General features: G+C 33.8%; 1 protein-coding gene across 1 annotated transcript in view; it reads right to left on the bottom strand.

Annotated features, from left to right (window-relative positions):
- Positions 1 to 26,117, bottom strand: part of KIFAP3 (kinesin associated protein 3) — a 146,074-nt gene that overhangs the window by 21,212 nt on the left and 98,745 nt on the right. The window contains exons 18-19 of the mRNA XM_068985999.1: positions 19,806 to 19,995; positions 9,691 to 9,790 (exon numbers count right to left, since the gene is read on the bottom strand). Of these exons, the coding sequence (XP_068842100.1) occupies positions 9,691 to 9,790; positions 19,806 to 19,995 (290 nt within the window). The remainder of the gene's footprint in view (positions 1 to 9,690; positions 9,791 to 19,805; positions 19,996 to 26,117) is intronic.

Here is a 26,117-nt window from a genome sequence, read left to right on the forward strand (position 1 = left end):
TATGTATAATGTGATCTATGTAAACATATAACATTAATAGAATATATTTATCAATGCCCATCATCTAAATTGGCATTCTAAAAGTGAATTTCTTGACAGAGATAAGTTCCAGCTACCGACCAGAAAATAAGTCAGTAATAAAGATAATAGGTTTAAGTGAAAAATAAACTTAGTAACATATATTAACTGAATCAAATGATTAATGCTTCAACTGGGGGGGATTTCATTGTAGCAAAAAATAAATGTGACTTTATTGTACTTCACTATGAAGATGTATATGTTTAACAATGTATAAGATTCAGCTTGCTAAAACGTGATTTTGAATTTCCACTGATTTATTCAACAGATATTTATAGCATTTCCAGTATTTGTAAGGACCCATATAGTAAGATGGTTCGGTGGATACTTAAAATGATGTAAGAATAGCTCTTACAATGTAGAGGTCAAGTTTTTTGAAATCCTTTAAATACTATGAAATCTCTGAAGTCAAAAGTGAAAAATAATGTTCTGAGTTATTAAATAAACTAATTAAGTGCAAATTTATGTTGAAACTGAATATACAACATGATCCAAGAAATAAAAAACTAGCTTCTTTATTTGAGGAGAAGGAGAGGTTTGCGCTTTCAAGAGCATTAAACTAGACCTAATTTGAACACTGATGGTAGCACATGTGCCATGTGCAGTCACTCCCTCACCCTGCCCCCCCTCACATGCACACCTTTCTCCTCTCAGCTTATTAACATTCTAAATCTTTCTCCCAGCTTTAGCCTTGCAACCACTTACTTGATAAAACAGGTCATTTAGAAAGGAAGAACGACCAATAAAATGAATTACAAAGACAACAAGATTAAACTGATTGCCTTGTTTTCATACACTGTAGCTGAAATCTGCAAATATGCAGTTGGCTGTGTTTTGGCATTTAACAGCATGTGATCAGTAAGGAGGAGGAAATTTTATTCTCATTAACGGTTGCAGATTTACTGCAGTGAAAAAGGGCTATGTAACCCGAGATGTGACAGTACAGAAAGATCAAAGCCTTGGACTGGAAACCAAATAAACCCTCTGGCTACTTCCTGCAAGGAAAATTCACTTTGGCAATGTAAAACAGAGTCCAGTTAAAAACTACTCTCAGTTTTATGAGCTGTCATAGCAGCTCAAGTGGTTTGGACTGGTTGAGTTTAGAACATTATATTTCCTTGTTTTTGTCTTAGATACTTCTGTAAGCAGTTTTATAGACTTTAAAACACACACACACACAATAACAAATAAACAAAAAAAGAAACTCTTTTTTTTTGGTTGAAACTGAGAAGGTAACCACTAAACTTATTAAAACAGGCAGGTCTTCATTTGCACATTCCTCTTCTCATTTACTACAGTTTAATATTTTGCCATTAGATTTATTTGGCAATATACATTTACTTTAATAATTCATCTGTAATCTGTACAATCCCTATTCAAAATAAGTGCAAATCAGTTTACAGAACCCATACGGCTCATATCTGAGGGGTGAGCTATTTGTAATAGCACATCTGGAAGGTCTACGGGCAATATGGAGAATATGGGAATTAATTAACTTTACACTAAAAAACCTATTGGCTCTAGGTTTCATCTATTTTAAAAAATTATTTAAGAAAAAAAAACATTTGGTTCACGTTTCTAATACAGGGGCTTTCAAAACAATTAATGATAAATACTTTAAATCATATTGTTAAATCAATCAAAACACAGACAGGCTAGACAAATCGACCCCTAAGTTTAGGAGTAAACTCAGATTCACTGGATCCAGACTTAAGGGAAATAAAAGATGACATGCTCTATTTTCCTTTCTCTTTTATTTTTCTGGAGGGGTGGTAGTGCTTATCAACCAAATTGCTTATAATTTTAAAATTCTCATTAGACTATGAATAAGCAAGTCTTTATAATTGTAATGTGTATCCTATTATCTTAAAAAAACTCAATTAAAAAAAGAGCATTTTATTGGTCAAATTTATCATAAAAGCAGTCATCCATGCTTAAGAACTTTCTTTCTTTTTAAATTTATAACTCATTTCTGTATATCTGTACAGCCAACAAAAATGCTATTAATAACTATAAAAATGAATGAACTTTAACACTGGATAATCACACTTAAATGGTGGTGATATATTAAGTTCCTAGTCATGACTGGATGAACTCCCATGTCATTTCTTCTGGTACAAAACTACACGGTAATTGATGTGTTAACATTTTTATAGGATCTAGACATATTCAGATCACTTATTAAATTTATAGACTCAATTATACTGAAATTCGTCTCCTAAATGAAAGGCCCAATAAAGAGACAACAAATTTGGTTTTCTTTGGGAGGATCTTTGGATTTACACACAGCTATCATGCCTGCCTCCAAAACCCAAGCTCAGATCACCAGACTGAAAATTAACACAAATTTGATGAGAGCAGTTCTGCAGCCAACTTCTCTTGCTTCTAAATTTCCAAAGGAAAGCAAATCACTTAAAATATTTTTTTCAAGTCAGTATAATTTTTCTAGGATAAAATATCTTCCCAGGTTTCCAGTATTTTAAGCCTTGATTTTTGGCTTGAATTTCTATATTTCAGTAAAGTTTACAATTTGCTAATGCTGATGTGTGATAATCTAATAAAATCTGGCCTTAAAAGTTATAGGCCCAATTTACTAATAAAACGTAATTCAATTTTCCTTGGGAAATGCAAATCATTAGTATCCAAGCAGTAGAACTGAATTGAATTCCTTTGCCTTTTTTAAGGTTAAAAAGAAGTTTTTTCTATTAAAAAGGCTTAACAAAGAAGTCAACTAAGACTAATATATAAGGATTCACTTATAGGCATAGTACAGTAGCATCATATATATAAACATTTACATTGGTTAATTAGCTAAATAAAAGATTTGCTGGAGACATTAATCCTTGTAGACTGAGATTATCCCACTCATTTCATCCTCATTTTTTGTTCAACTGGATTAATCTGTAGAGAACTTAATGAACTACTTAACACAGTTTAACGGTAGTGAACTAGTTACTTGATATGTTAATAAATTTTAGCAATTTGTCTCCAAGCAATCTAAACACCAATTTTCAGTAAACCATATACAGTGTATTAATGCAAAATAAGTAAATAATATTCTGTATTATACAACAAAATCTACATATCTTACTCTGAATTTTAATAACATTTACCCTAAGCTTTCTAAAGCATAGTTCACTGTTAGACTAACATATCTGCTTGCCATTTGGAGGCAGTAATGGTGTAATACTAAGAACGCTGGCTCTTACCAAGCTTAAAGGCCTCACTATATTACCTAACTGCTTTTCGGCTAGTGCCTTAAAAATCTCTGAGCCTTAATTTCTACATTTGTTAAAACAGGGTCAATACTACTTTGCCCTATATACCTTACACACTGTTGATGATCAAATGAGACACATGATGAAATAAATGTTAGCTTTGTTGTTGTTTAGTTTAGTTGCTAAGCCGTATCCAACTCTTTTTGCAACCTCATGGACTATAGCCCACCAGGCTTCTCTGTCCATGGGATTTCTTAGACAAGAATCCTGGAGTTGCCACTTCTGTCTCCAGGGGAGCCTCCTGACCCAGGGATTGAGGTAGATTCCTACCACTGAGCCCCCAGGGAAGCCCAAATGTTAGCTACATGCAAGTTATTAGTCTTTGTATAATAAGATTCAGACAAAAAAGTACCTTAAATTTTATTCTTTGAAACTCTTAGAAGGCTCCTAAGACATTCCATCTTCTGAGATAAAAAAAGTAAACAACTGGCATAATTGTTGAGAGTATTTAGAGAGAAAAAAATGTAATGCCATTTAATGTAAGGGCTGTGTTAGAGCCAGAGTCTCACGCTTAAGACACTGTTTGCTTGCACTGGTTTGCTTCTCTCTTCAGAACTGTCACATAGCTATTGCCACTCGGTCTCCTGTTTTCACATCCCACTAATTAAACCATTTCATTACCTTAGATGGAATCTTACCTATCACAGAGTGTTATTTCCTATAAATAGTTTTATTCATTTCAAGAAATTTTACCATGCATTTCTGATTGGTTAATAAAGATGGGAAGAACTTAAAATTATTTCTACTGGTTATACTTAGCTATAGCAATTATTACTGAGCCTGAAATAACATGTTTATATATGCTAAAATAATGCCATTTGGACAACTGAATATAATTATAATAAAAATTTGCACAGATTTGGATATGTTTAGATCAAATCATATACCCTGAAAAGGAGTAACTTAAAAGTAAACAGGACATTGTCTTATTACCCAAGACCATGGTTTAGATTCTGCTGTATACGTTTTAATCATGATTTAACAAAATTCCATTTAAGCTAAAAAGCAATTCTTGCAAATATCCCTACTTCAATACAGCTAAGATCAAGTATTAGAAAACTTCACAAAAATAACCTTTATTCCACTATTAGGTAAGTGGATCTCACTACACTCAATGAATCTATTTTCTTTGACACACAATTATTTACTCAGTCTTTATCTCTGATTATTTCCTGAGGATAAATTCTTAGAAAAGAAATTACAGAGTTAGGGAATTTTAGGCTTCTGTTCTCTGTTACCAAATATAGTTCACTGAGGTTTTGTCCATTTAAATGCCCACAAGAGGTGTATCACAGAACCTCTTTGCTCCTATGTGTGGATATAAGCATTAAAAATTATTTTTCAACTGATAGGTGAAAATGGAAACTGGCTGCTTTATTTGTATGCACCATGACTGGAAAAATTACTAAAGTTAGAAGTTTTTTTAAAGACTTCATGAAGCATGTTCTCCTCTGAGAAAAAGTTTATAGGGAAAGAAATTAGGAACAAAAAAGTTACATACTTAATAAAGCAGTGATTTTAATGATTATCTTTAAAAGATTCAATAAGTATTTCATAATAATTCATTTAGTTCTTAAAATGCTGCGGAGCAAATGGTTGGTCTCAATATTTATCAAAGAAAATGTTTCTGTGAGGTTCTTTTCATTTCTTTTGATCCTTCCATATAATTTCTATACTCCTGCCACAGTAATGAAGGTCACTAAAACTAATACTAGGAGAACAAATGAAAGAATTTGGCTTATCAATTAAAACTTTATAGAGGACTTATCAAATAAGGGATTTTATAAGCATATTTAATTTTACCTCAGTATATGATAATTTCTCAATTGCCAAATTAAGGGCTGTAATATAGATAATAATTTATCTTTTGAATAACTGCTTTAACATAATATCCTAATATGTAATTCAAGGAATAATGCAAAGGGCAGTAAATATTAATACTACACAATGCCTTTTAGACAGGGAATATTGAATTTTAAGGTTGCTTTTCTCAAGTGAAATAACTGAGTTAAACAGTTGAGTATAATGAAGGTGACCTTATAGCTAAAGAATAAGTCAAAATTTTACATTTGGAGTTACATATGAAGGAAAAATTTTGATAAAAGTTTTCTACTTACTTATTAAGAAAATAATGTGTTAGTCCTATGTAGTACTTTTTAAAATTGTACAACTGACTAACATTTAAAATTGTGCAAATGACTAACATTTCAACAATGATTTAATGTTTTAAAGAAAATAAATTAGAGAAAACAGAATAAAATATATACATGTGAAACATCTATATATTGAACAGAAAAGTTAATGGCCAAGTATTTTAAGAAAGAGGGAAAAAAGAGGCAGGCACACACAGAGAAAATGAAAGTGTGAGAATCAGATGGCTCAGATAATTCACACATCTAGTTCATCTCTGACTTTAGTGAAACCATCAGTAAGTGACATCATTGTGCCAACCACAAAGAAGAAATCCAGGCCCTCTGAAAAATATTTTTCAAAGCCCCAAGGATATCCAAGCAGTCCCTGAAATTTTTTTCCAGTTTATGAAAATTGGATTCCTATAAAAGAAAAATGGACCATTTTTACTGCAACAAAAACTGATTTGTAAAAGCTGGAAACAGTTTAAAAATTCTCAACATGAGGTTCTTGTTAGTCTTGAAAAGTAAGAGTTATAATAAAAAAAAAGGTTCAAAAATATGGTACAGATACATTGTATATAAGGGGGGAAAAAAGCCAGTCATACTCCTATTATTTTTAATTAGCTTCAATAGCAAGTTCCAATTTACTTTCTAATACCAGTTCAGGTTTTGGGAGTGCAAGATTTACATCTAACCCTCTGGGAATGGCAACCCAATAGCTAATGCCTTGGAGCCCTAATATATTCTGCATTACCCCCTAAATGTTGGGAAATTCTGGTGGCAAGAGGTTCAAACTGATAGTGACACATGTCTAAAACCTGGGATTCGCTAACTGCCAGTATGTATTTTATTAAACACCCAGTCCCTCTTGTAGAATAGGATGGATGAGCTTAACAACTTTCACTGGTGTCCAATTAAACTGCCTTGCTATATTACACGGATGTAGACATTCATATTAAGAAGGGCACCCTGACTTGGATTTTAAGAAACATACAATTTGAACTGTTTAAAGCATTCTCTAAATTTGACTCAGTTTCCCCATTTTAACAGATTTGTCACATTATGAAATGTGGTCATTTTAGAAAGAAAGAATTTTTTTCTGAACAATTAAAAAAAACCTCTTATACAAATTAGAAATTTATTCTTTACCTTGCAGAAATCTGGGATCATATACTTCACCTGAACCCATTGAAACTGATATGTTAAAAACCCACAAAGACTGAAAAGTCACCAGTACTGGCTGAACAGCATGCCACTTGGCACTGTCATACTCTTTCATGTTCTCAAATCATTAAAAACATTTGTAATTATAAACATTCACATTTTATATATTATTAAAAAAATTATTACTATTTCAATTAACTTGACATTGCTTGTTAATCAAAGACATATGATGAACAGGGAATGAATTTTTAAGTCATGTGGACAATTTTCCTCATTTAAAGGAAAAAAAAAAACCTCTCTAAACAGATAACAACTCCTGTTCTTAAAATCAGCTTTTTCAATATTTAAAATTTAATCGACATTTTTCTTTCATAATTAACCCAAATTCTTCATGTTGTTCATTAAGTCTGTTTATTCTCATTTCAACAGTAGAGAAGAAGAATAAGAGTTCAACATCTTCTGTCTACATTTTTAAAAAAATCCCACTTTGCTTAAAATCAATTAAAATGAAATATTTCAAAAATATTATTTTAAGTCAATGATACTTGATCTAATAGGTTTTATATTTACCTATTGGATCCCAGAAACCTAAAGGTAGCCATTAGTTTAAAATTTCACATCTGGGACATTATGCATCAAAATTATCATGCCAAAATATGTGAATAATTGTGGAGCAATTTAAAATAAAATATTTGTAGAATTAAAACACTAAGTCAGACTAAATCCACAGTTACTACAAAGAACAAAATAGGAATCCCATTAGAAGACAATCCTAACCAACCAAAAATAATTGCATAACACAGTAAATGATTCTACAGAGGATCAATAAAACTATGTAGCAAAGAATAACTATGAGTTTTTGGCTATATTCTAAGCTTTCTTTGTATCTCTGTTGATAAAATTTAGAGTCTCTTTTTATTTGATCTGTTACCTACAAAAAAAACTAAGGAAATTCACTGTAAATTATTTCTTCTGGAAATACAAAAAGAAAATGATACAGTTACTATATTTACGGCCTGAAAAATTAAAAAAGACAAGAGATAAAAGACTTAACTTTCTCAGGGGAAGTTCTTTTTAAAGGGCAAACAATCTCAATTTAAAATGATTATAATAAATAAGTATACCATTTTTTTATTTGAAAAAATATATAGTCTACATCAAGTTTTATTAACAAATCCGTTAAGCCAATGTTACCATCACATGTCTTTTATGATGTGAAAGAAGCTACTTATGTTTTTTTAATGTTGAAAAAGAACTAAAGGTACAAAAGTAAGAGAATTTTCCCAAAGTCTTTTTATAAAAAGAAACTTGTTAACAGAACTGAGGAATGAAATTCTGAAATCTTTGGACACAGTACAAAACTTAGTGAGTGTAGCCATCTCTCAAAACATACAATAAGGTTCTTAAAAATCACATAACTATACAAAACATTAGGTCTTTCTCAAGTAAGTAATGCACGGTTAATTTGCTTTTTTTAAGCTGGAAGTATATGCAAGAGACACAAAAGCAATGTTTTGTCCATAGTGAAACACAAATGGCAGAAAAATTAATCTTAAGTGCTATCAGCAAAAATCTTCAATATAAACATTGGGATTATATAGCAAAATAATTTCTTCCTTTTCTAATTATGTTTCAGAAAACATTTGTACAGTGAACTGTCATACAATGGAATATATTGGTTATAATAATTAAATAGAATCTCTAATTATAACTAATACAGACAGAGACATCAGAAGTAGTCAAAAGCCATATGCTTTCTGGTATTTAATCATGTTTAATTTTTTTTCCCTAAGGCAAGTAGTTTCTTACCATGACAATCCAGTGCACCGATGAAACAATTTCTAAAGTATTATTATTTATTTAAAGTTCACTAATGGCTACTGAATATACTGAAGGATATTGCATTCATAAAATACTCCTGTATTTTCTACTCTGCTTTTAAATTTTGTCATGACCATCAGTGAATTGTGAAACCAATATAGTGGGTCACAATCTGCATTTCAAAAATAGAATAGACTAAAACAGAACATATCATTGTGAATTACATGCAGGAAGAGTAACTGCTATTTTAAGAATTTTACTACTGAATTAAAATGGCTAATATAAAGTGATGATTCAAGAGTTATAACACATTGGTCACAACTGTATTAAAATTTTTTTTTAATTTAATTTTTTAACTTTTTTTAACACCAAAAACATTTTGCATTGGGTTATAGCCAACTGACAATGTTGTGATAGTTTCAGGTGAACATGCAACTGTATTCTTAAAGCACACAACTGTATTCTTATTCTCCAAACAGAAATATTTGTTAATAAAATATGTAATTTTAGAAGAGAAAATTAAATCAATAATTTAAAGAAAAAAATAATCTTAAGGGTAAAAAGACTACACCTATTCTTTGGACCATTTTAATGTGAATTTGCAATAGTCATCCTAAATTAAAGTATTATACCTTAGCAATGATATGAAGGGAAAACTATTATTTATACTTTCTGGCAAGATTTTAAAAATCTATGAGATCAGTAATGAAGCAGAATATCTGTTGGAAACTTTATTATAATTGTACAACAGTGCTGGCATGTCAGGATTTTTCCTTAAATATTTTATTTGAATGCTATGCAAGGAGGAAAAGTCCTTAATTTAATCAGCACATCAACTTTTTAAAAATAGTGGTATCTGAGTAATTGTTAAAATACATGTATTGTGTTATTTTATATTTTACTGCATTTGGAAAACATGAAATAACCTGCATCATTAATTTGTCAAAAGTACTGCCTATTTCAATAGACAGCCTATATTTTTCAAACTGAGGGAAAAAAATATATTTTTTTCTTAGAACTGTGATATCTTCATTTTTTTACATAGAAAAATGTGACTTTGTAAGTTAATTTAAAATCAAACAAGCATGTTCTTGAAAATATTCAGGATTTGTTTACTCTTTAATGGAAAATGAAAAACGGGAAGTGATGAGAGAATTTTAGCTTTTTAAAATCAAGGGAAACACCATATACTAGATTTTTCTTGGAAGACTGTTTACCTGCCAGCAAATGAATGCTGCCCAACTACATCTCCGTTTTGAAGGTGATAATCATTGAAGAAATCTGGACTCATGGCTCCTTCAGAGGCAACTAATCCATCTAGAAAGAAAATAGTAACTAATGAAACATCTTTGTAGGGAATAAAAAGGAAACTATTCTATTAAGTAACAATAGAAAATAACCTGTATATTTAGTCCAGAAGAAAAATGTTAGCATGATGTTCAGTTCTCTCTGACAGTATGAATGAATAGCATACATAATTGTTCTGCACATTTATTAAGCATCTACTACGTTGCAGTGGCTTCCCTGGTGGCTCAGTAGGTGAAGAATCTGCCTTCAATGCAGGACACTCAGGTTCAATCTTAGATAGGGAAGATCCCCTGGAGAAAGAAATGGCAACCCACCCCAGCATTCTTGCCTAGAAATTACATGGACAGAGAGGTGTGGCAAGCCACAGTCCATGGGGTTGCAAAGAGTCAGACATGACTGAGTGAGTAACCCTACCAATGTTGCAGTCCTATTTTATTACACAGATGAATAAGACACGGTCTCTGCCTTCAAGGTGCTTATAGTTTTGTGGAAAGACAACAAAAGATAGGGGGTGAGAAAGGATAGAGAGGAACAATAAGCCTTTCAGGCTAAGACAGAGAATGAGTAAGGAAATAGAACAGACATTAAATAGCATGGTTTTGGTAAAGAGCAACACTCTAATATATTCCACATTTTATATCTGGGCAGCTTCATTTGTGTAGCATGATTAGGGAATTATATATTTCAAACAAGTGAATTTTTATATAAGCAATGCTTCACACAGACACACACACTTTGGTTAGAAACCCTTGTAAATACATTTTACACTAACTGTGTTTTTACAAAGTATACTGAATATAATTTAAAAACTTCTTGATAACACAATCTTCATTATAAACATCAACCATTATATAGTAATGCCCTAGGTTATTAGATATAGTGGACTATCTATACTAAATGGTTATACTACCATGCTTTTTGAGTACTTATTAATTTGCTTATAAAGTGTTCCTTTCCCTAAACCTAAGAATTTATTATTACTTCTTGCTGATTTTAGATACTGCTTTCCCATTTGCTCCAATCTAAGAATTCAGATAACCTATTTTTGATAGAATTATGAATAAGTTGGGCTTCCCTGGTGGCTCAGAAGTTAAAGTGTCTGCCTGCAATGCGGGAGACCTGGGTTCGATCCCTGGGTCGGGAAGTTCTCCTGGAGAAGGAAATGGCAACCCACTCCAGTATTCTTGCCTGGAGAATCCCAAGGACAGAGGAGCCTGGTGGGCCCCAGTTCATGGGGTCACAAAGAGTTGGACACAACTGAGTGACTTCACTCTCACTCACTCTCACTCTCTATGAATAAGTTAATATGAAGCAGAATCTGAGGGAAAAAAATCTCAGTAATGGCTTCAGGGCTGTCCTATATGGCTCTTGTAATTACTAGTTGAAAAGCTCTGAGACTTTCTAAAGTTTAAAGTATTCCAAGTTGGCAAGTGACCTCTAGGTAAATGTTGGCTAGGTTGTATCCACAATATTGTTTATAAATTTGGCACACAGTAAGCAAGCTATTTAGTAATGAGATGATCATTTTATACTTATCATGCAGTAATACTTTGCTAGGTCCTGTGGAAAAAATTACAATACACAATTTCTGAAAGGAGTTTTATGTTAAGTGAAATATAAAATAGACACTTAAGATGCAATTAAATAATATATTTTATTAATAAATGATTATATAACAGGAAGGGATTTATGTGCCAAATGAGTGCTGGAGGTGAAAAAGCTATAGCTGGATTACTGTGTTCTGCAGAGGTTAGAAAGTCCCAGTTGGAAGGGAGGGAGGAAGAGGTGTAACTGATTTGAGTATCAATAGATAGTTGGGAATTAATGACAAAATCTGTTTAAGAGTAAGGGTATTAAAAATCAAGTATATGGTAAAATTAATAGAGCTTGCAAATGAATAAGTAAAATAATTTGTATTTCCATAACACTATCCATTTGCTATATGGATATATAGGCTTCCCTTGGGGCTGAGCTGGTAAACAGTCCGCCTGCAATGCGGGAGACCTGGGTTCGATCCCTGGATTGAGAGATCCCCTGGAGAAGGGAAAGGCTACCCACTCCAGTATTCTGGCCTGGAGAATTCCATGGACTGTATAGTCCATGGAGTCACAAAGAGTCAGACATGACTGAGTGACTTTCACTATTTGCTGTATACCATATATTAAAGACTTGTATTGGTATTTAGTTGTTGAATTGTTAATCATACCTTTGGTATTTACCTTATTACTTTAGGAAATTTAAAATACTTAAGAGGAAGCTTAAAAGCTGAAGATTCTATAAACCAAAAGACCAGCTAAACATAAAAAAGTTACAAAAACAAAATTATGGGAATGCCAAGACACCACAGATTGAAAGTTAAGCAGCTAAAAAGATTATTTTTTATCCATCTAAGACTTTGTTAAGGTCTGGCTAAAATTAACAAAGTTAATACTGCAAAAATCAACAAGTTTCTCTGTTAAATTAAAACCAAATAATTACAGATCAAGTTTTATGAAACCTGCCAATTTTAGAGGAACAAAGCAAAGTAAAATGCCAAAATAAAATGTATACCACACGTTGAAAATGAATACAAAGATATTCAGCATGCCAGAGAATAAAAGATTCTAACACTCAGAAATATAACACTCAGATAAAAATACAACCAAATAAAAATACCCAAATAATACTTTAAAAGTTTATATTACATGAAACATGGTCTAGTGAGGTGAACCAGATGAGGAAGAAATTAAATTAAAAACTACTGTTAAATTCTCAACATCTTCATTTTGATTCAGAGTTCTCATTGTCTTCAAAGGGAAAAATGAATAAAAAGGATAAATGGAATACAGGAAGCTACAAACAGGGATTTCATCAAACAGAGATGATACTAAAAAAAAACTTAGTTTAAAGATTCAGCCAGAAATTTTATAAACCCAGAATATAGCTACTTTAAGAAATTTTATATGCCTAGAATATAATAAGTTTAGTAATAAAATAAGCCTGATACTATATGAATAAAAAAGGGTAAATTTATACTTCTGAACTTAATTTCTAATAATCCTAAGACACTGCAGTTCATTCAATAAACTATACCTTGTACACTGCCCTTTAATGACTTGAAAAAATTTAGGTAACTCTAATGTATGAGTAATCATTCTTCATTAGAATGAAGTTAAATGATATCTTAAATCTTCAATACAAGCAGTTTAACTTCTTTGGAACTATCTGTTTCTCAGCATTCTGTATCCAAAATTAATAATTCTTTTATAGAAATACTAGAAAGGAATTATGCATTGTTGATTGCAATCGTATTCAAATAAATTCAGGAGTATTCTTCCCAGGCTTCTACTTTACCTCACTGGTTCAAAGATAGCAGCAAGGAATCAAAGACTTTCATGTGATGTTTAAACAGCCAGAGAACAAAGAGAAGACAGATGATATATACCAAACATTTTGTAAACTGTAGAGCATTATATACATTAAGGTTATTAAATTATTTGAAACCTTTTAGAGAAGTTATGTAACACACCGTTTTTGAGGTGCTCTAAGTAATGACGATCTACTTCTGCTTCACTGACTACATTAAAGCCTTTGTGGATGACAACAAACTGTGGAAAATTCTTCAAGAGATGGGAATACTAGTCTGCCTTTCCTACCTCCTGTGAAACCTGAATGCAGGTCAAGAAGGAAGAGTTAGAACCAGACATGGAACAATGGACTGCTTCCAACTTGGGAAAGGAGTATGTCAAGGCTGTATATTGCCATCCTGCTTATTTAACCTAAATGCAGAGTACATCATGAGAAATGCCGGGCTGTTTGAAGCACAAGCTAGAATCAAGATTGCTGGGAGAAACATCAATAACCTCAGATACGCAGATGACACCACCCTTATGGCAGAAAGCAAAGAGGAACTAAAAAGCCTCTTGATGAAAGTGAAACAGGAGAGTGAAAAAGCTGGTTTAAAACTCAACATTAAAAAAACGAAGATCATGGCATCTGGTCCCATCACTTCATGGCAAATAGAAGGGGAAACAATGGAAACAGTGACAGACGTTATTTTCTTGGGCTCCAAAATCACTGCAGATGGTGACTGAAGCCACGAAATTAAAAGATGCTTGCTCCATGGAAAAAAAGCTATGACAAGCCTACACAGTGTATTAAAAAGCAGATCAACAAAGGTCCATCTAGTCAAAGCTATGGTTTTTCCAGTAGTCATGTATGGATGTGAGAGTTGGACCATAAAGAAGGCTGAGCACTGAAGAATTGATGCTTTTGAACTGTGGTGTTAGAGAAGACTCTTGAGAATCCCTTGGACTGCAAAAAGATCAACCAGTCAATCCTGGGGTCGCAAAGAGTTGGACAAGACTGAGCGACTGAACAACAACAACAAAGTACTGATGATAATATGGTTATGAGTAAAATGGGGATATGTATTAGAATAAAAATGAAATCAAAGCAAATTTATTGGCAGTATAGGTAATTTGTCAACTTTGTCATTTCTGAAACTCAATTTAAAAAGGCTAACAAATACATGAAAAGATGCTCAATATCACTCTATCAGAGAAATGCAAATCAAAACCACAATGAGGTACCATTTCACACCAGTCAGAATGGCTGCGATCCAAAAGTCTACAAGCAATAAATGCTGGAGAGGGTGTGGAGAAAGGGGAACCCTCTTACACTGTTGGTGGGAATGCAAACTAGTAGAGCCATTATGGAGAACAGTGTGGAGATTCCTTAAAAAACTGTAAATAGAACTGCCTTATGACCCAGGAATCCCACTGCTGGGCATACACACTGAGGAAACCAGAACTGAAAGAGACACATGTACCCCAATGTTCATCGCAGCACTGTTTATAATAGCCAGGACATGGAAGCAACCTAGATGTCCATCAGCAGATGAATGGATAAGAAAGCTGTGGTACATATACACAACAGAGTATTACTCATCCATTAAAAAGAATACATTTGAATCAGTTCCAGTGAGGTGGATGAAATTGGAGCCGATTATACAGACTGAACTAAGGCAGAAAGAAAAACACCAATACAGTATACTAACACATATATATGGAATTTAGAAAGATGGTAACGATAACCCTGTATGAGAGACATCAAAAGAGACACAGATGTACAGAACAGTCTTTTGGACTCTGTGGGAGAGGGAGAGGGTGGGATGATTTGGGAGAATGGCATTGAAACATGTATAATATCATATAAGAAACGAATCACCAGTCTAGGTTTGATGCAGGATACAGGAGGCTTGTGGCTGGTGCACTGGGATGACCCAGAGAGATGGTATGGGGAGGGAGGTGGAAGGGGGGTTCAGGATTGGGAACACGTGTACACCCGTGGCAGATTCACGTTGATGTATGGCAAAACCAATACAGTATTGTAAATTAAAATAAAGTAAAAAAAAAAAAGTGGCTTACACATATTGTGCATAAAAATAAAAAAACTACAAAAACTCTGTATCTTTTTATATACTGTTACTGAAATATATTTATTTCTAAAAGTCAAATGGAAACACAGTATTAAGCTCTTTGGTGAACTAGCTAAAAGTGAAATGACTGTGTGGGAGAACATGGATATCAACAGTGGAGAAAGTGACAAAAAGAAATGACTAAAATAGATAAATCATAAGTTATTTGGCCACACTTGATAAGATATATCACATAAATATACAGGTAAATGAAAATTACAGTTTTACAATGATTCTGAGACAGAAACTAACCATTTTAAGGTTCATATTCTATAATATAGTTATATACTAAATGCTAAGAAGATTCACTACAATTAATAAAGAAGAACAGCGAAAAAGTAAAAAGTCATTTAGAAATGTGCTATAGTCCACGGAGTCGCCAAGAGTTGGACATGACTTAGTGACTGAACAACAATGAAAATAGCAATACAGCTTTACAGATTATAATATACTTCCTCTGTGGGTAAAAGGTTTAAAGCAAACAGCAGCAATTTCATAACAGAAAGGAAATTAGTAACTACAACCACAATTATTTTAGACTAAGAAAAATAATGTAACTATAAAGATATGCAGATGACACCACCCTTATGGCAGAAAGTGAAGAGGAACTCAAAAGCCTCTTGATGAAAATGCAAGAGGAGAGTGAAAATGTTGGCTTAAAGCTCAACATTCAGAAAACGAAGATCATGTCATCTGGTCCCATCACTTCATGGGAAATAGATGGGGAAACAGTGGAAACAGTGTCAGAGTTTATTTTTTTGGGCTCCAAAATTACTGCAGATGGTGACTGCAGCCATGAAATTAAAAGACGCTTACTCCATGGAAGAAAAGTTATGACCAACCTAGACAGCATATTGAAGAGCAGAGACATTACTTTGCCGACTAAGGTCCGTCTAGTCAAGGCTATGGTTTTTCCAGTAGTCATGTATGGATGTGAGAGTTGGACTGTGAAGAAGGCTGAGCACCGAAGAATTGATGCTTTTGAACTGTGGTGTTGGAGAAGACTCTTGAGAGTCCCTTGGACTGCAGGGAGATCCAACCAGTCCATTCTGAAGGAGATCAACCCTGGGATTTCTTTGGAAGGAATGATGCTAAAGCTGAAACTCCAGTACTTTGGCCATCTGACGTGAAGGGTTGACTCACTGGAAAAGACTCTGATGCTGGGAGGGATTGGGGGCAGGAGGAGAAGGGGACGACCGAGGATGAGATGGCTGGATGGCATCACTGACTCGATGGACGTGAGTCTGAGTAAACTCCGGGAGTTGGTGATGGACAGGGAGGCCTGGCGTGCTGCGATTCATGGGGTGGCAAAGAGTCAGACATGACTGAGCGACTGAACTGAACTATAAAGAGATGTTAAATATATTCCTATTTCATATAATAAAATGAAGATCCATTTTTAATTAACCTCCAATTAAAATAAATAAATTTATATTAAAAAAATAAAGAAATAAACAATGAAAAAATAGCAAGAAAGAAACAGATACGTTTTGACATATTTAACTGTTGGAAAATACAGAAGGCAATAGTAATGACCAGGAAATTGTTGTTCAGTTGCTCAGTTGTGTCTGACTTTTTGCGACCCCATTGACTGCAGCATGCCAGGCTTCCCTGTCCTTCACCATCTCCTAGAGCTTGCTTAAACTCATGTCCATTGAGTTGGTGATGCCATCCAATCATCTCATCCTCTGTCGTCCCTTTCTCCTCCTGCCTTTAATCTTTCCCAGCATCAGGGTGTTTTCTAATGAGTTAGCTCTTCACATCAGTATTGGAGCTTCAGCTTCAGCATCAGTCCTTCTAATGAATATTCGGGATTGATTTCCTTTAGGATTGACTGGTTGGATCTCCTTACAGTCCAAGGGACTCTCAAGAGTCTTCTCCAACACCACAGTTCAAAAGCATCAATTCTTCGGCGCTCAGCCTTCTTTATGGTCCAACTCTCACATCCATACATGACTACTGGGAAAACCATAGCTTTGACAAGATGGGCCTTTTTCGCAAAGTAATATCTCTGCTTTTTAATATACTGTCTAGGTTTGTTATAGCTTTTTTTCCCCAAGGAGCAAGAGTCTTAATTTCATGGCTTGTATTTACCATCTGCAGTGATTTTGGAGCCCAGGAAAATAAAGTCTGTCACTGTTTCCACTGTTTCCCCTTCTATTTGCCATGAAGTGATGGGACCAGATGCCATGATCTTTGTTTTCTGAATGTTGAGTATTAAGCCAGCTTTTTCACTCCCCTCTTTCACCTTCATCAAGAGGCTCTTTAGTTCCTCTTTGCTTTCTGTCATAAGGGTGGTGTCATCTGCATCTGAGGTTATTGACCAGGAAGTAGCAAATACTATTTCATTTTTTAATAAAAGATAAGCCCAGGGTATCACTGGCCATTTAGCTTAACTTCTGTGGTTGAAAAACTTCTAAAGTTGCCTTTATCAGAAGCAGCCCTAAGTTTCATGGAGACTCAAATAAGATGGCTCAAGCATCTAAATAAATCTGTAGTATTATAAAATTTCTAATGTTTCTGAAGATACAACTGTACATAATAAAAGATAAGAGACTACCACTATCTGGATTTCCATGACACATATCAAGAATACCACAGATATTTTTTTAGTTGATGAACTATTTATGAAAAATAAAGTAGATAAAGAGTACAGATGGCTTCATATGAGAACTATATCAGTGTAATCCCTGCTGTCAAGTGTCTACCATATTCAAGCTACAGGTATAAAAAAACAACCACCACGAGGCTATCTAATGATAACATTTCACTCCTCAAATGCTTCAATTTATTTTTCCATTAACTGTGGCTGTTTCTAAATTTAGATATATAAAAAGATGTACAATTTAGATTTCTCACAAAGCTTAAATTGTACATTTTAATTGTATCTCACAGAAAAATGTTATGATTTTCATTTTAAGAGGTTAATTTAAATGAATTGATTTTGGAAAAATTGAATAATTTTTTAGAAATCTGTTCAGAAGCTAATTGTATTGAAACAACAAAGTTAAATACTGAGGTGGTTAAAAGCTTTATTTGTTTTTGGAAACTGCTCATTGATTCACACTGAAAAGGAGCTATCAATTTTCAAAGCAAGAAACCTGATTCTAAGAAATTCTGATTTCTATTATCAAAAAATTCATATCACATATATTTTACATTATTTTACTTCATGACGATCTCACTAGGTAAGGAACAGCTGCTAGCCATTACTGAACTAAGAAATTCTGGTTAGTTGAAATTAATGATCTACTCCATCTGGGCTGAAACACAAAGCAGATTTCATAACTACTGTTAAGTTCAGTTAGGAAGAAATCCATTTAATTTTGAAAGTAAAGTACCAACTTTCCAGGACTGAAGTACCTTAAATCAAATATAAAAATAATTCAGCCTTATGGGCAATATGCAGAGCATACAATTATGAAAACACATGAATGACTACACAGGAAAAAAAGTGAGCCGTTTATTCAGATACAATTACTTTCAATGCCTTTTATTTCCAACCTACTACAGATCTTAGAAATCCTTTCCTTCATCTCTTCAACTAAATGAGTTCAATAAAGTAATTAATATTGGCAATAGTACAACACATTAGAAGGCAGAATATGCAACAACTTAGGCTCTAAGTACAGAATCCCTGGACAGAGGAAGATGGCACAATCAACAAGGGTATAATAAATGTAAGATTCATGTAAAAATTAAATTTTACCTTGAAAATACTAGCAGAGTGTAGAATGAAAAAAACTGTTGTTATAAACTGTCTAAATCTTCCCAATCAGAGAATCAAATAGGGGTTACTATTTCAAAACTGAAGCAAGTGAAAGTCACTCAGTCATATCCGACTCTTTTTGACCTCATGGACTATATAGTCCATGAAATTTTCTAGGCTAGAATACTGGAGTGGGTAGCCTTTCCGTTCTTTAGGGGATCTTCCCAACCCAGGGATCAAACCCAGGTCTCCTGCATTGCAGGCAGATTCTTTACCAGCTGAGCCACAAGGGAAGTCCAAGAACACTGGAGTGGGTAGCCTATCCTTTCTCCGGTGGATCTTCTGGACCCAGGAATTGGACTGGGGTCTCCTGCACTGCAGGCAGATTCTTTACCAACTGAGCTATGAGAGAAGCCCCAACTAATGCAAAACCATGGCAAAATGAGACTTAAAATTAAACACGCTGGAAAACAAAGCATAAATTAGTAAACTATATATTTAAATAAATACAGAATAGAGAAAAATACCACATTTTCAAACAGTAGTAAATCTTGAAGATGTCATTTTAAGTTATACATTCTAGAAAGTAATAAATTAAGAGCAATTTTCCTTGTTTTAATTTTCCTTGTCACAGCCTTTTTAATGGAGATCACATCAAAGACTACCTTGGAAAAAGATAATGATGAGTTACTAGGTTTGCTTGGTGTGTACTGATGTTATGTCTAAAATCATTAGCAGAAGACCATTTACCTACTAAAAGAAGTGCTTATAAACCTTGGGAATGAGAAAGGTGGCAGACAAAAAACCCCTATAGCATACATTAAAAGTATTTATTTTTGTCTTGGTTATCATCTTACCTGAGCTGTAGAAAAGGTCAGGTCTCTCAAGAATATCTCCTTCATGGATGTATGGCTCAATTCGATCATCACCATACAAGTACTGCTCACTCTCATCCATCTGACGACTTTCTACCATCTCCAGCCACTGAGAGTTATGCCAGCGAAACTTCTCACTTTGAATTTTCTTGGCCCATTCTTCATCATATTCCTATTGTAAACAAATAGTCAATTATTTTTTATAAGTTTAATGAAGGAATTTCTTTGATACTCAGCAGTAATTTTATCTTACAAGAAGATAATTTGAGGGGGCTTTTGTTTCAGTTAGAGGAAATATTAAAATTACCTTTTTGGAATAATGTATACAATAATCAATAGAAATCAATTTATTACATATATTAAAGACATCTCTGTTTGGATTACCAACTGCTACTACCGATGGCAAAAACTAGAAAAGCTCAAATTTCACAAATTCTTTATCTAAGTATTACTAGAATTTATGTAAGCAGCCTGACTTAAACTTCCAAATAGTTCTGTGACTATAATTATGTGGCACTAATGACAGGTGGTTAAGCATTAAAATTATATCTTTTGCTATATCTTTTTGTTTAGATAACATTTTCACTAGCCAAAAAAAAAGAAACATTAAAGTATTTCTTCTAAAAATTGAAATGGTTTACTACAAAAAAATAAATAGAATTTAATTCAATTATGTTTCAACAACAGAAATAATAATGTCTTATTTGGTCATAATTATTTCTTTAAATATCTCCTGTTTGGCAATGAACTCTTGAGGAGCAAGATTGTGGTGTATTCACTGTATCCGTAACATCTGTTCACAGAGAACTTCATTGGTGGCTGTTTTTGAAGGACAAGTAGACAAGTTATAAATATTAGAAAAGCTACAGCTGAACCTATCTAGCTTCACCGGCTGTGGCTACTTCTGACAAGTATATTCACTTAAAAATCACTGGACAGTACCCATGGATTACTTGGAAAAAAGACTTCTGGTATTTCTTGTCATTCTAATCACAGGATTCTTAGTATTAAATTCCTCTGTCATATCTTTAACACTTTTGTTTATACTTATTTTTTTTTAAGTTGGAAAGGTACCAGGCAATACTATTGTCCTCCAGTAGTTGAAATGATTACAATAACTTTAAATGCGAGCAATTTTCATCCAAAGCTAAGTAAGGCGCAAGTCAAAAACTGTCATCACAGAATAAATTTCTGGGATGTAAAATAAGTCTGAAATTTTATAATAAATGTAATTACTATTATCAAAATTTTTCTTGTTAAATTTGAAATTTCACATTATTGGTATATCTCTCAGCAGTGTCAGCTGTCATGCTGTGTGTTCTATAGTGCACAACTCTGAAAGTTGTACCCCCACAGATCAACATTCTGAAATCCCTAGCCTCAGCTATCTTCTGTTTTTATCCTCAATGAATCTAGCTTAGTAATCATGGCAAAGTCATAGTTTCTTTATGTCTCAGAGTCTAAATTTATAGATACTAATCATGTGGTATGGTATTACCCAAGAAACATTGGATAAGAACCCAGGTCTTATCCTGGGTTCTCCTTCTAGGTTTGATACTAGCCTAAGTATACAACTTTCTAAAAGTATTTCAGTATCTTTTGGTCTCAGATTCTTTAATTATAAATCAAATCTAATATTTATTCAAGTTCTAATGTTCTTTAAATAAAAATCTATGATTAACACCATTACTTCATAAAGCTGTCGAAATAACTATCCCTCTGCCAAACTGAAGAATAGCAGCAATATATGGAGTTCATCTTTTAAAAATTACATAGCAATTCTAAATGAATATACAGTATCAGAAATTTAAGAAATTCAACATGTATCAATTAAAACCAATTCCCTTTAACCCCTCTCCCCCAAATCTCTACTTTCCTCTTACACTACTACCTCTTCATCATCAGAAAATAACTCTGGGAGCTCAGATGCTCAAAAACAGCCAAGAAATGTCATCCAAATTTATCAAGCTATTGTGGAAATACTCTAGAAATATAGCTCTTTTTCTTTGTTTTTGAAATGCTTCTTTTCACAAGGAGTGCACCCTAACATCCTTGCTATGGAACTTTAGTTTGTCTTGTATTTAAAGGTAAACATGCCTTATCTTTTATTTTCTTCTCTTCTCAAGTCATGACATTATTATCTTAAGCACTAGTTTTCAAAAACTCTGTAAGTATCATTAAAGACTTATGGTTTGATTTTAGGTGGAATGTGCCATCCTTTTTGAAGTCCTGTATCATTTTGTTTACTACTTAACCAGTGAAACGTTATGAGGCCTTAACCAGCCTATTATCAGAGCCTGTTCACTATCAGGAAAACTCTTTGTCACTGGCTTCTGTCACACCTTGTATCTGATTAACACACTATAGGGTAACATAGAACTACATAGATCTGCTTTGTGTTCTAACGTAACTGATGGAAAACAGATTTCTCTTTCTCCTTTAATGTGGCAGCCCCCTAATTGAGAATGTAATATGGTTTATTTAATACAATTCTTCATACTAAATTAAAGCAGATCTAGAGTAATTGAGTTGCTCATTAAGGTTATGGTATTAGCTGCTAAAAAGATGCCTTTTATATGTTAGAAAATACTTCTTCCCAATAATATGTATACACAGATATACAAGTAATTAAACACACACATAATAGAGTTATTGATTTTTTAATGCACATACTACCTACTTCTCAGTAGTACTGTCCCCAAAGTTGCCCTTTAGTCTTGACTATAGCATTTTCTAACCAGACCTCAAAGTAAAATTATCTCTTCAACCTCTGTTTAAAGCACTGAGGAGGCTTATCTGTGTAATATCACTTCAAATATTATGCCCAAAAGTAAAAGATATAACCAAAGGAAATTTATTTAAGTAAGAAACCATAACTTTTCTTTCATACTATTTTTTTTTATCCAACTGCTGACAATTAAAAAAACCAATAAAGTAACATGCATAATACTGGCAGGGACTACACACACACACATGCATGTGCGTGTATGTGTGTACGTGTGTGTGTGTGTATGTGTATGAGGAGGACATGTCAATCCACTCCAGTATTCTTGCCTGGAGAGTCCCATGGACAGAGGAGCATGGCAGGCTACAGTCCACAGGGTTGCACAAGAGTTGGACACGACTGAAGTGACTTGGTATGTATACATGCACATACACACACATGTATGTATATATACACACACACACGTAAATTCTAACAAACTAGGAAAAGCCATAAATTTCTGCAATATAAAAAAGAACTCCAAAAGAAGACTAAACACTAAACCCAACTGGGTTTATCTCATAAAGTCCAATCTGATTGCATGGAATTGAGAATACACAACAAACTTACAAATCTGATAAATGAAAATTTGTGAAGACTGTTAAACAAACAGGAATGAACTCCACCTGCACTGGTAAGAACATTTTAGAAGTTTCTGACAACTCATTCAAAAATCCCTGCTCTGTGCCCATCACCAACCTGCAAGCTAATTTAAAGTAACTACTTTCTATTCATTTTACCAATTTCTATCCATTCCATGCCTTTGAAATCTTCTCCTGAAATAACCTGAGTTTTAAAGCTAACCCTATGAAAACTTCTCTACAGCTTTCCTTTTCATGATGTTGTATGGCATTTTTAGAAGTGGTCTTCCTTGCTGGAAGTTTATTAATAAACCCACCTTTCCTGTCTGACACAGACTTGCCCTGATAATTTTTGTGGAGACTCTAACAAACAATAGATGTGTTAGAAGTTAATGCAAGCATACATTAGTTTACCTCCTTTCAATACGCCAGTCTTATTAGATATAATTGTTTCTATCCTAGAATTAAGAAGGCACCTTGTTTTCCTAGTTTGAAATAATTCCAGATTATTACAATACACACAATTTGCCAATGTCAAAATTAAGAGTTATTAAAAGTAAAAGGCTGCCATTCAAAATCTCAGTGACACAAACCTCTGTTAGCATCAAACCACACGTAGCCTGTGGCTGGCTGGAAAGACAATAGACATCAGTCTTACCAGAGAACCTAGGCTCATTCCCTTTTCCATAAACAACCTGTAGATACAATTTGCCATTAGTACAGAGTATCTATTGATAGGGCCATGTGGTAGTACTGCTCCTAAAAGGTCAGTTCATGTCTAGACAACAGTAGCCTGGTATCCAGATTGTAAATTTTTATATTCTAGAGACTTCATGTTGCCTTTAATTTTCAGTGTCAACTTTAGTGTTTGGAACATAGCATGTGCTTACTAAACATGTGTTAGATGGTTGAATACCCAGTAATGTCAGAGGAGGAAATCATTTATTAATTGGGGAGGAATTTGAGGTTCTCAAATACTTCATACAAAGCTGAAGGAATACTGAGGTATAACAATCTAATGGGGTTTTCAGAAGCTCTCTATGTATAGAGGATTCTGTTCTTCCCTTGATAATTCCCAAGGCTTGGAAAAGACAATCGTCAATTGCTGCATGATTGCCTTGGAAGATGAGAAAGCTAGGTTTCTCTCTCCTTGCTTCCCTTTTCCTTTCTGCAACTACCCCAATTCCCCGCCTCCCAAAGCTACATGTAAGGCCTAGTCAGATCTGTGACAATTTGCTGATGAGACCACAGAGACTGCATCACCAATCACGCAGTCCTCTATGGTAGAGAGAGTACTATGAACATATATCTGTTTCAAATCACTAATTGGGCCTATATACTGTATATTAAACACTTTACCACTAGTGTAAAATAACATTTGCATAACTTGGGGGACAAACACTTTACTGCAGATGGCATATTTCCCTAAGGCTCGCATGGCATCTAATTTTTCTTAGTATTATTTCATGATGTTTGTCTTGAGTGCAAGAAGTTTGTTTTCTTAAAGATAAATTGCCTTAAGCTACAAATACTCCCACTCTATTTTATTTTTTATTATTATAGACTACAGCTATGCTGAAATTACTCAAGAATCAAAATCTATAGATAAAAACATCTTAAGAGATCATCTACTTCCATTCTAGGCAGGTTTCTAACAAACAATTTTAGAAAGTTGGTTATTTAGCTGTTTTTAATGTTAATTGGACAAGACTTTATATTATCCCTTGTCAGTATATGCCCAGTGTTTCATCATCTTTGCTGTGTCTAATCAAAGTTTCTCCTGTTTCAAATTAAGCCCATTCTCTCTTGTTTTACTCTTTAAAAAGATCTGGGACAAGCAAATAGCACCCTGAGTTGTGATCAGTAATTGAGTTTAAGTTCAAAAATCCAAAGAATGGCAGCAACATCCCAAGTGAACCTGAGAAACTTTTCCTGATGCATTAAAATGGCCCACACCTCAAATTTCTGCCAAATAAGGAGGCCTAGCAAGCCAGGAAAAACCTTTGGTCTGAGGTTAGCTGATAAACTGAGTCCAAATTCAACTTAGTCAACACAGATTCAGAACATGGGTAACTGAACACATGAAGCACTTCTACACTAGCATAGGTAGTTTCCTATTTTTCTACACTGTACTAATCAAGATCTTTGAGTAAACTGCACTATTCAGTTAACTTCTTTGACATGAAGTCTTAAAATGCCAAATTCAGCCATTCGGCAAGACAATCCTAAAGTAAACTACAAATACAACTATGCCTGGCCAAAACATATATTCCAAATAACTTTCCATACTTAAAATCCAAACTGTGAACAGATTATCTTCCCATATCATTTTAACAGTCAAAATGAACAGAAAATAATGTAAATGATTAACTGTACAGGTGGCCCAGATGGTAAAGAATCTGCCTGCAATGCAGGAGACAGGGTTCAATCACTAGCTCAGCAAGACTGCCTAGAGAAGGAACTAGCAACCCACTCCAGTATTCTTGCCTGAAGAATTCCATGGATAGAGGAGCCTGGCAGGCTAGATCACAAACAGTGATCATGGGATCACAGAGAGTCGGACACAACTGAATGACTTTCATTTTCACTAAGGAAAGGAAACGCTGATTCAGATTTTTAATCTATATATAAATGTCACAACTAGGATTGAATTTTGGTTTAGTCTGAACAAAACATATCAAGTGACCATCATATGGTAGATGCTTCATATATATTTTCTCTAATTTATTTAATCTTCAGAAGTATCAATGTAAACTAGATCTTCAAAAAGTTAAATAACTTGCTTGAGATTATTCAGCAGGTGAGAGAACTAGAATCAGTTGTATTCTAAATGCAATACTCTATAGGGTCAAGCTGCTACCTCATAAAGGTCAAAGGTTGAATCTAAGATCAGAACCCCTACTCAATGGAGGAGAAAAATGTTTCAAGAAGTTGCTCCTGCTGGTGCAG

Source organism: Capricornis sumatraensis, chromosome 14 (assembly GCF_032405125.1).
Source record: "Capricornis sumatraensis isolate serow.1 chromosome 14, serow.2, whole genome shotgun sequence".
NCBI lineage: Eukaryota > Metazoa > Chordata > Mammalia > Artiodactyla > Bovidae > Capricornis > Capricornis sumatraensis.